This window comes from Tursiops truncatus, chromosome 16, assembly GCF_011762595.2.
Source record: "Tursiops truncatus isolate mTurTru1 chromosome 16, mTurTru1.mat.Y, whole genome shotgun sequence".
Taxonomy (NCBI): domain Eukaryota; kingdom Metazoa; phylum Chordata; class Mammalia; order Artiodactyla; family Delphinidae; genus Tursiops; species Tursiops truncatus.
Genome location: NC_047049.1, coordinates 62,801,431 through 62,815,987, shown reverse-complemented (window position 1 = coordinate 62,815,987; position 14,557 = coordinate 62,801,431). Strand labels below are relative to the sequence as shown.

General features: G+C 37.3%; 1 protein-coding gene across 3 annotated transcripts in view; it reads left to right on the top strand.

Moving 5' to 3' along the window:
• The window catches only part of CCAR1 (cell division cycle and apoptosis regulator 1), a 54,167-nt gene extending 40,030 nt beyond the window's left edge, over nucleotides 1–14,137 (top strand). For all 3 annotated transcript variants that reach the window (XM_073793530.1, XM_019936170.3, XM_019936171.3), the window contains 8 exons: nucleotides 758–997; nucleotides 1,387–1,498; nucleotides 8,639–8,721; nucleotides 9,130–9,276; nucleotides 10,130–10,250; nucleotides 10,479–10,664; nucleotides 11,198–11,403; nucleotides 12,739–14,137. In XM_073793530.1, the coding sequence (XP_073649631.1) occupies nucleotides 758–997; nucleotides 1,387–1,498; nucleotides 8,639–8,721; nucleotides 9,130–9,276; nucleotides 10,130–10,250; nucleotides 10,479–10,664; nucleotides 11,198–11,403; nucleotides 12,739–12,798 (1,155 nt within the window). In that variant the 3' untranslated portion in view covers nucleotides 12,799–14,137. The remainder of the gene's footprint in view (nucleotides 1–757; nucleotides 998–1,386; nucleotides 1,499–8,638; nucleotides 8,722–9,129; nucleotides 9,277–10,129; nucleotides 10,251–10,478; nucleotides 10,665–11,197; nucleotides 11,404–12,738) is intronic.
• Nucleotides 14,138–14,557: the final 420 nt, after the last annotated feature.

Below are 14,557 nucleotides of genomic sequence, written 5' to 3'. Positions count from 1 at the left end.
AGTTAAGATATCCTACAAACCATGCGGCATGGCCAAAAGAAAGAAAGAAAAAAAGATATATTTACGTAGGCTATTTAGTATATAATTTTAGGTTCATGAATATATTAAAGCTAATTATCCCTGGATCCTTGCATAGTAATAATGCTTACTCCCTACTCAAGAGTTTGATTTGGTTTCCCCTGCGTGGAATGCTCTTCTGAGTATCTATTTAATGGCTCATTCCCCTTGCTGCCCTCACATCACTTTTCAAACGTCACTTGATCAAAAAGGCCATCTCTGGCGCCTCTCCCTTGTTACTCTCTGTGCTCTTATCCTGCTTGTTTTTCTTATAATTCAATGTTGATTTGATTATTCCACACTTTGTCCCACTAGATTGTTAGCTTATGAGAGTTGGGATTTTTATCTGCTTTCTTCACTGCTGTATCCCCAGTGCCAAGAACAGTCCCTGGTACATAGTAGGCATTTCATAAAAACTTGTTGAGTACACCTCATGATAAATGTATATGATAAAGTAATGCAGTTATTATTTTTTGTAATATTTGGCCCAAAGTATACCAAACATAGTATTTATATCTTCAGGAGAGTTTTTGAGGATTTTGAGGCTACTCAGCATCATTGACATCAATTATTATAATTTTATTGTTACTGCACATTAATTGTCAGATGTGACAGATTATCATTTGATAAATTACTGATTTGCTGGATTTGTTCAATATTTCTATTAAAGTTGGCTGGGTTACTGTTTGTCTTTTTATAGGTTTCATTATTTGCAGAGCTTTTCAATGAAATGCTTCAAAGAGATTTTGGAGTCAGAATATACAAATCATTATTGTCTCTTCCTGAGAAAGAGGATAAAAAAGAAAAGGAAAAGAAAAGCAAAAAAGATGAGAGAAAAGATAAAAAAGAAGAAAGAGATGATGAAACTGAGGAGCCAAAACCCAAAAGGAGAAAATCAGGCGATGATAAAGATAAAAAAGAAGATAGAGATGAAAGGAAGGTCTGTAAATATTTCCAGGACCAGCAACCGGGTTTAGTTTCTAATTAGTCTTCTGGAGTGTAACACATAACAATGAATTCCATCAGAATAGTAAAATGTAAAGGCCAAACTAAAAACTTTTAGTGTATTATTAGAAATTTAAGTCTTTGAATTAAGCCTATATAAGCATCTGTAACTAGTTTTCTGGTACTTTATTCTTTAAGGTATATAGCATGATGGTTTGATTTATGTACATTGTGAATGGTAGTTTATTCTTAAAGTATATTATTGTTACAAGATATTTACAATGTGATACTATTTCAAGTAAATTTAGTCAATTTAATGTTTTTCTTTTAGTCATTTGATGTTTGGTGAGATCTTGCTTAATTTTAAGACATTTTAAATTACAGAAAGAAGATAAAAGAAAAGATGATTCTAAAGATGATGATGAAACTGAAGAAGATAATAATCAAGATGAATATGATCCAATGGAAGCAGAAGAAGCTGAGGATGAAGAAGATGGTATGATTCCAATTTATTTTCCCTTAGGATGAAAAATACAATTTTTGTTTGGGGACTTTGTATCACTGAAATCTATAATTATTTTTTAGACTAGAAACAGTAAAATATTCTCTAGTGAAAATATGTTAAGTATTGTTTTACTAGTTTTTAGGTGAGAGGATTGTTTTAAGAAATGTTATTTTTAACTATCATATGTTCCATATATAATTAATGGTAACTCAACTTGAGGGAAAAAAAATTTCCCAAACGTGGTGTTAAAATGTGTCATGAAAAGGTATAATAGTCTTCCTTGTTTCATAGAATATAATCTTCTTCAGAAAACTAATTAATTATGAAGACTGTCATACAAGCAAAAGAGTACATATAGCATATAGAGTTTAAAGACTAATAATAATAAGCACCTGTATACCTATCACCCATGTTTTAAATAACAAACTTACCAGTAGTAATGATATTCAAAATACTTTACTAGTCATAGATGCCAGCCCTAAAGTACTTATGGAGTACCACTGAGTACCTGTCAGTTTCCATGTAGATTTGGGACTTTTTTTATTATTATTTATTTATTTATTTATGGCTGTGTTGGGTCTTCGTTTCTGTACATGTGCTTTCTCTAGTTGCGGCGAGCCGGGGCCACTCTTCATCGCGTTGCGCGGGCCTCTCACTGTCGCAGCCTCTCTTGTTGTGGAGCACAAGTTCCAGATGCGCAGGCTCAGTAGTTGTGGCTCACGGGCCTAGTTGCTCCGTGGCATGTGGGATCCTCCCAGACCAGGGCTCGAACCCGTGTTTCCTGCATTGGCAGGCAGATTCTCAACCACTGTGCCACTAGGGAAGCCCAGGGACTTTTTAACAAAAAAATTTTTTTTTTTTGGCGGTACACGGGCCTCTCCTGCTGCGGAGCACAGGCTCCAGACGTGCAGACTCAGCGGCCATGGCTCACGGGCCCAGCTGCTCTGTGGCATGCAGGATCTTCCCAGACTGGGGCACGAACCTGTGTCCCCTGCATCGGCAGGCGGACTCTCAACCACTGTACCACCAGGGAACCCCCCCAAATTTTTTTTTGAGGTGGCAAAATCATAAGAGTTTTTTTGTTTTGGTAGTACATATCTTTGAGGATTATTACTACTTAAGGTGTTTTTGGTTTGCCTCTACATTTTTTCTTTCTACGGCAGCATTTTATTTTTCTTCTAATTGATGAAAATATTCAGACATAAAAGAAGTTGAGAGAATAGTGCATTGAATACCTTATATCCCACAGTTGATTCAGTAGTTAATATTTTATCTTATTTGTGTTGTCTGTGTGTTTGCATGTGTATGTTTCTGATCCATTTGAAAGTAGGAATTCTTCAACTTGCCTAAGAAAATACATTCTCTTAATCACAATTCCATAATCACCCCTAAGAAAATTAACAATAATGTCATACACCATCTATTGATGCCATCTAATGTGTAGTCTTAATTGTTCTAATAATTCAGTAGCAGTGATATAATATGCATATATCCGTATTTATTTTATCTTCATTACCTGCTCTGCTCAATGAAGATTAGCCCTTTTTTCGGTTTTTTTGGCTGTGTTGGTTCTTCGTTGCTGCGCGTGGGCTTTCTCTAGTTGTGGTGAGAGGGGCTACTCTTCATTGTGGTGCACGGGCTTCTCATTGTGGTGGCTTCCCACTTTGTGGAGCGCGGGCTCTAGGCACGTGGGCTTCAGTAGTTGCAGCACGTGGGCTCAGTAGTTGTGGCTCGAGGGCTCTAGAGCGCAGGCTCAGTAGTTGTGACACACTGGCTTAGCTGCTCTGAGGCATGTGGGATCTTCCCGGACCAGGGCTCAAACCCATCTCCCCGCGTTGGCAGGAGGATTCTTAACTGCAGCACCACCAGGGAAGTACCAAGATTAGCCTTTTTTACAGTCCCATTTTCTCTCCCCCATCCTCCCAGTATTGTTTTATCACTGCTTTTGTTAAATCACTGAACAGTGTTCTCATTATTTTATGTCAGAATGTCCTAGCTCTCATCCCTTAGTTGTCTTCTTTATTCCTTTTCTACCACATAACTCCCTTGGTGGTGGTCTCTTCCATTCTCCCAACTTTAAGTACAATCTGCATGTACTGACAGTTCTCAAATCTATATCTCAAGTCAGACTTCTCTTATTCTTCTATATCAGCTGCCTGTTTGTCATCTCCACTTAAGTTATCTGACATTTCAAGATAAACATGTCTAAAACTGAACTCCTGCTTCCTTTTCACCATAAAGAAAACAAACAAAAAAATCCTCTACCTTCTGCCTTCCCCACCTCTTTTGATGGCAATCCCATCCTTAGAGTTGTTCAAGCTAAAATCTAGGAGTCATCCTTGACTCTCACTCTCTCTCTCTCTCTCTCTCTCTTTTTGTCATATTCCATTTCCAGTCTATCAGGAGGTCATATTGCCTCTATCTTCAAAATATAACCAGAATCAGACCATTTCTCAGCAGCGTCACTGATCTAACCTTAATCCAACCCATGTTGTTTCTTGCCTGGATTATTTTAATAGCCCCTTATATTGGTTTCCCTGCCTATCCCCTTCCTCTAAAGTCTCTTTTCAGTACAGTTGCCAGAATAACCTTTGTATAATTTAAGTCATTTATTTGTTCAAATTCTTACAGTTGTTCTCCATTTCACTCTATGAAAAAAGCCACAGTGTTTACAATGACCTGTAAGACCCTACCATATCAAGTCTTTAATTTTGTCTCTTACAACTCTTTGCACTTGTTCATTGCACCTCAGTCACTGGGACCTCCTTGAACCCATTATATATGTTCCTGTGTTAAGACCTTTGCATTGGCAGTTCCTTCTGCCTGCACACTCTCCTAGAGACCCACCTTGCTGACTCCCTCAACACCTTCAGTCTCTGTTCAGCTATCGCTTTCTCAGGGAGGTCTACTCTGCACCCTATTTAAAATTGCAGTCTCCTCCCCACCCCCACCAAAGTACACATTCCTGATGCCTCCTTATCCCCTTCTACTTATAGCACTTATAACCTAGTCTACTCTACTGTTTACTTAGTTTACTTATTGTCTGTCTTCTTTCCACTTGAATATAAGCTCTTAATAAGAAAGAGATTTTTCTTTATTTTCTTTGCTAATATATATTGGAAGTTCCTAGAACAACCTAAATATCCAAATAGGCTCTAAATAGATATTTGTTGAACTAATACCATAAACTGCAAAGCCAAGTAGGGTGGTATGATTATAGTTTTGGGTTTTTTTTGGTTTCCTTGGTATTTCTAATTGATGCTTGCTTATGTTATCATTTTTCCCCATACTTTGCATTTCATTATCCAATCAAGTTTCCAGAAGACCACTTTTTTCCTCATGGAAAAATAGAATTTGTGGTTAAAAATATATATATATTTGTGTGTGTGTGTATATATAGTGCCAGTTAATGTCTAAAATGGTGTTGAATCTTCTTAGTAATCAGAGGAGCAAATAACAGTGAGGGTCTAATTTTTACCTGTCAAATTGATGAAACTTAAGTTTCTAATAAAAGGTAACATCAGTTTAACAGGGGTAAAGAGAAGATTACTTTCACTCTTGGGGTGAGTTTAAATTGTTGCACCTTCTCTGGACAGAAGTTTGGAAATGTTAATTAACCATATCCTTTCAAATACCAATACGAATATTTATTTCATAATTATTTATAAAACAAAAAACTAAAATCAGTCTTAATATTCAACAATAGGGAATTATTTAAATGCATTTTGACATAGACATGCAATTAAATTCTGTGCAGTCATTGAAAAAGAAGTTAGAGGATAGTGATGCGGAAAAAGATTACCAAATGGTTTTTATAGACATAGACAGCATGTTCCAAGATGAGCAAGGATTACTTGGATTGTTTTTTCAGCCGTGCTGTGTGGCATGTGGGATCTTAGTTCCTCGACCAGGGATGGAACCCGTGCCCCCTGCACTGGGAGCGTGGAATCTTAACTACTGGACCACTAGGGAAGTCCCTGGATTTTTTAAAAAATACTTTAAAAATACAGGTTTCAGGGGAGATGATTTCAAAAGTGACACCTTTCAAGTTAAATACTCAAAATAAGCTGGGTCATGTCTGTAAAATGTGAATAAATGAAAGGAGAGGTTTCTTAACCATTTCTTAACTGAGGAATCTGAGGCTCTTAGCACTAAATCAATTTACCCATGATAATAAAACTATAAAGCAGCTGAACCACTCTGTACTGTAGTTCATATATATATATGAAATAATTAGGTTCCAAGGACATATTATCTCTCTTTCTTTAAAACAGTTTATTTCTGTTCTAATACATATCACAAACTCACCCATTTTAAGTGTATATAATTTAGTTTAATAATTTAACAATTTAATAATTCCTAGTAACTTCATAGAATTGTGAAACCATCACTACAATCCAGTTTTAGAACATTTGTCTATTTCCTTTTTTTAATAACAACTTGAGATATAATTCACATATCAACCAGTTCACCCATTTAAAAGTATACAGCTCAGTTTTTTTTGTTTTTGTTTTGTTTTAATATGTATTTGGGTGGTACGCCGGTCTTAGGTGTGGCACGTGGGGTCTTCGTTGCCGCATGCAGGATCTTTTAGTTGCAGCATGCAGGATCTTTTTAGTTGCAGCTTGAGAACTCTTAGTTGCGGCATGTGGGATCTAGTTCCCTAACCAGGGATCGAACCCAAGCCCCCTGTATCAGGAGCGTGGAGTCTTAGCCACTGAACCACCAGGGAAGTCCCAACTCACTGGTTTTTAATATATCCATCCATCACCACAGTCAATTTTAGAACATTTTCATTTCCACAAAAAGAAATCCTGTACTCATTAGCAGTCAGTCCCATTTCCCCCCCATCTCCTCAGCCCTAGGCAAGCACTAGTCAGCTTTCCATCTCTATAGATATCCTGGACGTTTCATATATATAAATAGAATCATGCAGTATGCAATCTTTTGTGACTGGCTTCTTTTCACTTAGCATAATGTTATCAAGGTTCATGTGTGTTTTATCATGTATATTCTATTTAATATAAAGTTTTCTCTGTATTGTTACTATTCGCGTACAACTTCTCCCTAAAGCAGTCTTTCCCAGAGTGTTCCAAAATACTAACAGGTATTAAGGTTAATAAAGTATACTGGGGTCAAATAAATTTGGGAAACTTGGGCTAAGCAAAGGTCTGCATGTTTTACTACAGAATTTCTTAGCTGCTTATGTATGTTGTGGATGTTCAAGAAGGGAATATAGGGCTTCCCTGGTGGCGCAGTGGTTGAGAGTCTGCCTGCTGATGCAGGGGACACAGGTTCGTGCCCCGGTCCAGGAAGATCCCACATGCCGTGGAGCGGCTAGGCCCGTGAGCCATGGCCGCTGAGCCTGCGCGTCCGGAGCCTGTGCTCCGCAATGGGAGAGGCCACAACAGTGAGAGGCCCGCGTACCACAAAAAAAAAAAAAAGAAGAAGGGAATATAGTGTGAAATATTATAAATTTATGCTGTGTAATATTTCAAGGGCTAATTAACTCCTAGTGTTTACTGTATCTCCTATTTTATCAAGAAACCCTTTGTTACTTCGGGCTTTCTGATGGAGATCCATTTGAGAGATCCAGAAGCCTCTAGAAACAAAATTTCTCTTAAAATTGTTGACAGATCATTAAATATCGACAAAAAAGCTGTTTAGTTGTATATAATTCATGAAAGGATGATGTATTAGTTCGCTAGGGCTACCATGAAAGGTACCTCAAACTGTTTAGCTCAAACAATAGAAATTTACTGTCTTCACGGTTCTGAAGGCCAAGTCTGAGATGAAGGAGTTAGCAGGGTTGGTTTCTTCTGAGGGCTGGGAGGAAGGGTCTGTTCCAAGCAGCTCTCCTCAGCTCTTGTAGATGGCCATCTTTTCCCTGTATTGTCACATCATCTTCTATCTGCATGTGTCTGTCTAAATTTCCCCTTTCTGTAAAGACAGCAGTCATTGTATTAGAGCTCACTCTAATAACCTCATTTTAACTTGATTATCTCTGTACAGATAGACCCTTTCTCCAAATAAGGCAACATTCTGAACTACTAGGGGCTTAGGACCTCAGCTTTGGAACTTTAGGGGATAACAGTTGAACCCATAACAGATTTATTCTTCATTATTAGTTGAATAACAAGCTGTTAATGGTGCATGACCTGAGGGCGATGGCTGAGGTCTTCAGGAACTGGGTAGCTTATGGATAGGTAACAGAAAGGAGTTTACTTTTTGTCAGTTTTCTGCTTATTTATTAAGAATAATTTATCGAATTTCCTATCTTTTTTTAAAATTTATTTATTTTTGGCTGCGCTGGGTCTTCGTTGCTGTGCACGGACTTTCTCTAGTTGCGGCGAGCAGGGGCTACTCTTTGCGGTGCGCAGGCTTCTCATTGCAGTGGCTTCTCGTTGCAGAGCACGCGCTCTAGGCGTGTGGGCTTCAGTAGTTGTGGCACGTGAGCTCAGCGGTTGTGGCATGTGGGCTCCAGAGCGCAGGCTCGGTAGTTGTGGCACATGGGCTTAGTTGCTCCGTGGCATGTGGGATCTTCCTGGACCAGGGCTCGAACTCGTGTCCCCTGCATTGGCAGGCAGATTCTGAACCACTGTGCCACCAGGGAAGCCCAAATTTCCTATCTTTTATCAAAGGACACATACATTAGTGTCAGCAAATCTGGGTATTAATACTGTTAGGTCTTCTTTATTAAGAACATTTCAATTCTCATATGTAGTTTTATTTTGCAATAATCCATCTGCAGTTAGTTTTACTATATTGGCTGTTTTTCCTTTTATCTTGTAGTAAATATTCTCTGCCCTGTTTTGTTTATGTTTCAGTTTTTTGTATAAAATTCATTCATGTTTGGGAACTAATTCCCCCAAATATTTATTGAATTGAGTCCTTGTATTTGAATCAGTAAAGTCCATTTTTTTCTTCCCTGTAGTTTCTTTATAAATTTCTTCCTGTTCTTATTCTTTATAATTTTCTTATAAAATCCAAACTGTTTTTAGTCGTATAATATTTCTTTGTTATTTTATCTTTTGAAAACTGATCAGTAATAGAAAAGTATTTTCAATCTGTACAGTAGTTGAAATTTTATCTATTAATGAGTCTTTTGCTGCTGTTGTATTTATTTTATAGATCGGGATGAGGAAGAAATAAACAAACGAGATGACAAAAGAGATATTAACAGATACTGCAAGGAGAGGCCCTCTAAAGATAAGGTATGTATTAAATACTGAAGTATGTTTGACATCCATTATTATGTTTAATGTGTACAACACAGTGATGTGACATTTCTGTATAATACTGTATTTTTTATAATATGATAATTTCCATTTCTTGCATAATCCAGACTTATTATTAAACATAACTAAGTGATGAACTTTATTGATCCTTGTATATCTATATATTACCACTCATCAGAATTCAGTCGGTTGTATTTTGGTATTTGTGGTTTTGTCAGATAATCAGTATGTCTTCTTTCTTCTCTGTACATAAATCAGATCAATTCATTTTAGCTAAGATGAGGTAAAGATGTTTGCAGATTTTTGGTATTATATGGACACAGTCTAATTTTCTCACTTATCAGGGGTAAAAATTATGTACTGTATCTTCTGCATTTTCTTTAGGAAAAAGAAAAGACTCAGATGATCACAATTAACAGAGATCTGTTAATGGCATTTGTTTATTTTGATCAAAGCCATTGTGGTTACCTTCTTGAAAAGGATTTGGAAGAAATACTTTATACTCTTGGACTGCATCTTTCTCGGGCTCAGGTAATCTATCTCGTGAATATTTAAAATTAAAAGCATGTTTAAGTAACTTTGTCTTTTTAGTACCTTTGACTTTTTGAAATATAAAAGCAATACAGGGACTTCCCTGGTGGTCCAGTGGCTAAGACTCTGTGCTCCCAATGCAGAGGGCCCGGGTTCGATCCCTGGTCAGGGAACTAGATCCCACATGCCACAACTAAGACCCGGTGATGCAAAATAAATAAATTAATTAAAAAAAAAAGCAATACAGGCTTATAGTAATACAGTTAAGCAATACTGAAATAAATAAAGTAAAAGAAGTTAAAAGTCTCTTCCTCTAGTTCCACTCCTTTGGTCTAATATATAAACTTCTAGATCCTTTTGTAAGCAACTCATATGTGTATATATATGATAGTTCCAGTTTTATAAACAACACATGAAATCATTCTAAACATACTGATGGACAACTTTTTTTCATTTAATAATATATCATGGGCATTCTACCATGAAAATGGAAACCCATTTTGTTCTTTTTCTTACTGCCTAGTATTCCATGGTATAGATGTGCCTTTATTGCCTTAACTAGTCCCAGTTGCTAAATGGCTTTCATTTTTTATAATTACAAGCTATGCTTTAATAAACGTGTTTGTACGTATACTTTATGTATTGACGTTTTTATCAGTTAGACTTTTTTTTAACAATTTTTTTCAAGTGATAATTTGATTTTAGGTTTATAGAGGAGACAGTTAAAAGCGTAAGTGCTCTAATTGAGTGGTAGTGGATACCTGAGATGCCATTGATGTTTATCATATGTGAAAATTAGAACACTGATGTTCAAGGAGAATCAAAAACTTATTTTCATCTTTTTAAATAACAGGTAAAGAAGCTTCTTAATAAAGTAGTACTCCGTGAATCTTGCTTTTACCGAAAATTAACGGACACCTCAAAAGATGAAGAAAATCATGAAGAATCTGAAGCATTGCAGGAAGATATGCTAGGTTTGAGTATATTATTTTAAGATCATGCCATTTTGTAACCATATTATTAATTAAAGAAGAAAATAACATAATAAAATATGGTATATTTTAGGGACTTCCCTGGCGGTCCGGTGGTTAAGACTCCATGCTTCCCCTGCAGGAGGCACGGGTTCGATCCCTGGTCAGGGAACTAAGATCCCACATGCTGTGTGGCGTGGCCAAAAGAATATGGTATCTTTTATATTATAGGAAACAGATTGTTACTTCCAACACCGATAGTAAAACAGGAATCAAAGGATGTGGAAGAAAACGTTGGCCTTATTGTGTATAATGGTGCAATGGTCGATGTAGGAAGCCTCTTGCAAAAATTGGAAAAGAGTGAAAAAGTACGAGCTGAAGTGGAACAGAAGCTGCAGTTACTAGAAGAAAAGACAGGTAAGGAAAAGCATTGGATATGAGGTACTTTTAACACTCTATTGGGATATATGTGTGTACACACGTATATACATACCTATACTTGTGCATATCCATACCTTGTTTTAGTCTAGACACATATGTAAGTTTACTTTTCACCATTTCTGTTAAAGGTTATAAAATTGCTTAGCTTTATAAGAATTAATCTTAGATCTTCATGTGCATTCTCAAGTTCGATTGTTGTTCTGTTGCATCCTTTTAATCCTCCCCGGTTCCACTTAGTCTTCATTAGTTTCTGCTACTTTCTCTAGTCTGTACAATTATCTTAAAATGGAACTTGGATTTAGAAGTAATACTAGGTAAAACTTAATTTAAATGAAATGAGTTATTACAGTGTGTTTTATAACTATTAAAATTGACACTTGTGGCCAGTTTAAAGAATTATATACACTTTTTATTCTCCTAGCTTAAGTATTTTTAACCTCAGAGTTAAATTGGAAATTTTAAAGGGTAAGATGGTGAATTTGGTTTTGTTTTGTTTTGTTTTTTGACAGATGAAGATGAAAAAACCATATTAAATTTGGAGAATTCCAACAAAAACCTCTCTGGTGAACTCAGAGAAGTTAAAAAGGACCTTAGTCAGTTACAAGAAAACTTAAAGATTTCAGAAAACATGAATTTGCAATTTGAAAACCAGCTGAATAAGACAATCAGAAACTTATCCACAGTAATGGATGAGATCCACACTGTTCTTAAGAAGGTTAGCTGTTTTGTACCTTCAACATTTTCATAGTTTATTCCTTTTCTAAAAAGTCTATTTCTGGCAAATTTAATATTATTAAGCTCTTAGTGGCTTTTCTAACAGAAAATAGTGGTAGCATTCTGTCCTTCATTAGATTAGTCAAAAGCAATTCCCCAAAGATGGTATTTTCCTAGAACTTACTTCAGATGTCAACATGATTTATTTGTCCAGACTTTTTTTTTTTTAATCTATTTTTGGCCGCATTGGGTCTTCATTCCTGCGTGTGGGCTTTCTCTAGTTGTGGCGAGTGGGGGCTACTCTTCATTGTGGTGTGGTGGCTTCTCTTATTGCAGAGCACGGGCCCTATGCATGCAGGGTTCAGTAGTTGCAGCACGTGGGGTTCAGTAGTCGCAGCACGCAGGCTCAGTAGTTGCAGCACGCAGGCCCTACAGCACATGGACTTCAGTAGTTGTGCACGGGCTAAGTTGCTCTGCGGCATGTGGGATCTTCCCAGACCGGGTATCAAACCTGTGTCCTCTGCATTAGCAGGCAGATTCCTAACCACTACGCAACCAGGGAAATCCTGGTGTGCAGACTTCTTAAAAAGCAAGTTTCACTTGCATTTCTTTTAGAATCAGAGGTTGAGTTTGAACTTGAGGAAGAAAAGCCATTCACTTTTTTTTTTTTTTTTTTTTTTGTGGTACACGGGCCTCTCACTGTTGTGGCCTCTCCTGTTGCAGAGCACAGGCTCCGGACGCGCAGGCTCAGTGGCCATGGCTCATGGGCCCAGCCGCTCGGCGGCATGTGGGATCTTCCTGGACCGGGGCACAAACCCGTGTCCCCTGTATTGGCAGGCGGACTCTCAACCACTGCGCCACCAGGGAAGCCCCATTCACTTCTTTTTTAAACCCATTTATTGGGCAGAGTTGAGAAACTTTTTGACACTATCAAAATTAATTTATTAGTATTCTTTGTCTCAAAAATATCTAGTAACTCAGTGCCCTTGTAAACTAACTTCAGTAATTGAGAGACCTTCCACCTCCTGGGTCTCACTCAAAGAACAAGAAGAAAAAAAAGAAAAACTACAGTGCAAGGAATATACTGCTGTTAGTAATATAGTCCTAAGAACCTCTAATTTCTTAGGATTGAGATGGCTTTCTCAAATACTAGAAGTCATTCTGCACAGAATTGAGAGATTTCTTTCCTACTCTCCCCTTCCCCCCACCCGGTTCAATTTTCCATAGATGGTGAAATGGGCTATCTGCAGTATCTCTGTTTAGTAATGATTATTATTTTTAAAGTTACATTTAAGAGAATTTAATAAAATATACTTTTCCTTTGTGTATTTTATAGGATAATGTGAAGAATGAAGATAAAGATCAGAAATCCAAGGAGAATGGTGCAAGTGTATGATACAATACATGTAGTGATGAAGAATGCTGATAAGTAATGTAATATATAAAATCATGATACAAGAATGTTTGAAAGTGATGCATGTTTGAATTTAGTAGTATAAATATCTGTTAGTTCAAATGATGTATAAAGTTTTATGAATGTGAGAGTCTTTGCTTTTGAAAATTGCTTGTAATTCCTGGCATCCAAATTATTAAACACTCCTTGAGTGAAATAATTTTGCATTGCAAAATGTTTTAGGATGAACTTTGTTATAGTTTTAACCCCAATAAAGTTCATCAGTTTAATTGACGGTAGTGTTCAATTACAAATCTCTTTTATTAAAAACCTAGACAGTTGTTATTTTATTTATAGAATTATCATTACTAGGGTTTTTTTTTTGTTTTTTTTGTTTTTTTTTTTGCTGTACGCGGGCCCCTCACTGTTGTGGCCTCTCCCGTTGTGGAGCACAGGCTCCGGACGTGCAGGCTCAGTGGCCATGGCTCACGGGCATGTGGGATCTTCCCGGACCGGGGCACGAACCCATGTCCCCTGCATCGGCAGGGGGAAGCCCTCATTACTAGTTTTTTAAAAAAAAATTTAGCCTTTTAAAATTTCAGTACGGGGCTTCCCTGGTGGTGCAGTGGTTAAGAATCCACCTGCCAATGCAGGAGAGACAGGTTTGAGCCCTGGTCCAGGAAGATCCCACAGGCCGCAGAGCAACTAAGCCCATGCGCCACAACTACTGAGCCTGCACTCTAGAGCCTGCGAGCCAGAATTACTGAAGCCCGCATGCCTAGAGCCCATGCTGGGCAACAAGAGAAGCCACCACAATGAGAAGCCCGCGCACCACAACGAAGAATAGCTCCCCGTTCAACGCAACTAGAGAAAGCCCGCGGGCAGCAACGAAGATGCAATGCAGCCAAAAATAAATTAAAAAAAAAAATTTCAGTATGAATCATAAAATAGGATTCTGCTTAAATTTTGCAAGTTTTTTGGACCACACTTTTTTTTGTTACTTGTCCTAAAATCCTCTCCAATTTTCAGTCTCTAAAAACATTTATTAAAAATTTAACTCATCCAAACGACAGTACATCAAAAACTAAGAAAATAATTGTTAATTGCCATTGTTATTATATATGTTAGGCTTTACATAAAACACATAGTTTTGATGTTAATGTTAACTGCTTTCAATTAACTGTTCTAGTTTCCCAGAATAGCACCTATATTACTTTTAATTTTGAGGGTTTTTTTTTTTAATGCAGTATATGTCAAATGTACGGTCTAGTACCAAGCCAGTAGATGTCAGTATGATGCCTTAAGTTAAGCCTTCCTTAATTAAAAATAGTTTGTTTTATTAGTCTGTGTATTTCCTTCAGAATTTTAGATACATAATAGTTTGTTAACTATTGAGTGAAAAGGTAGGAAATGTGACATACTCTAAAGCACTGGTTCTCAACAGGGGGTGCATTAGCCCCCAGGAGACGTTTAGCAGTGCCTGGAGACATCTGTACCCTTCCCACCAAGGTGAATGCCACTGGCATTAGGTGGTCGAGGCCAAGGATTTGGCTGAATCAACTGCTTTGTATGGGACGGCCCCCCGCAACAAAGCGTTGCCCAGCCCCATATGTCAGTAGTGCCCTGCTGGAAAAACTCTGGTCTAAAGGAGTACAGGGTTAAAAATGACATGTCTTTGAGATAACACTAGTGGAAGCTGAATTGCATCTGTAGCAAATATCAGGTTTTCTGTATGTAAATAACCCTCCCTGGAACGTTTCAC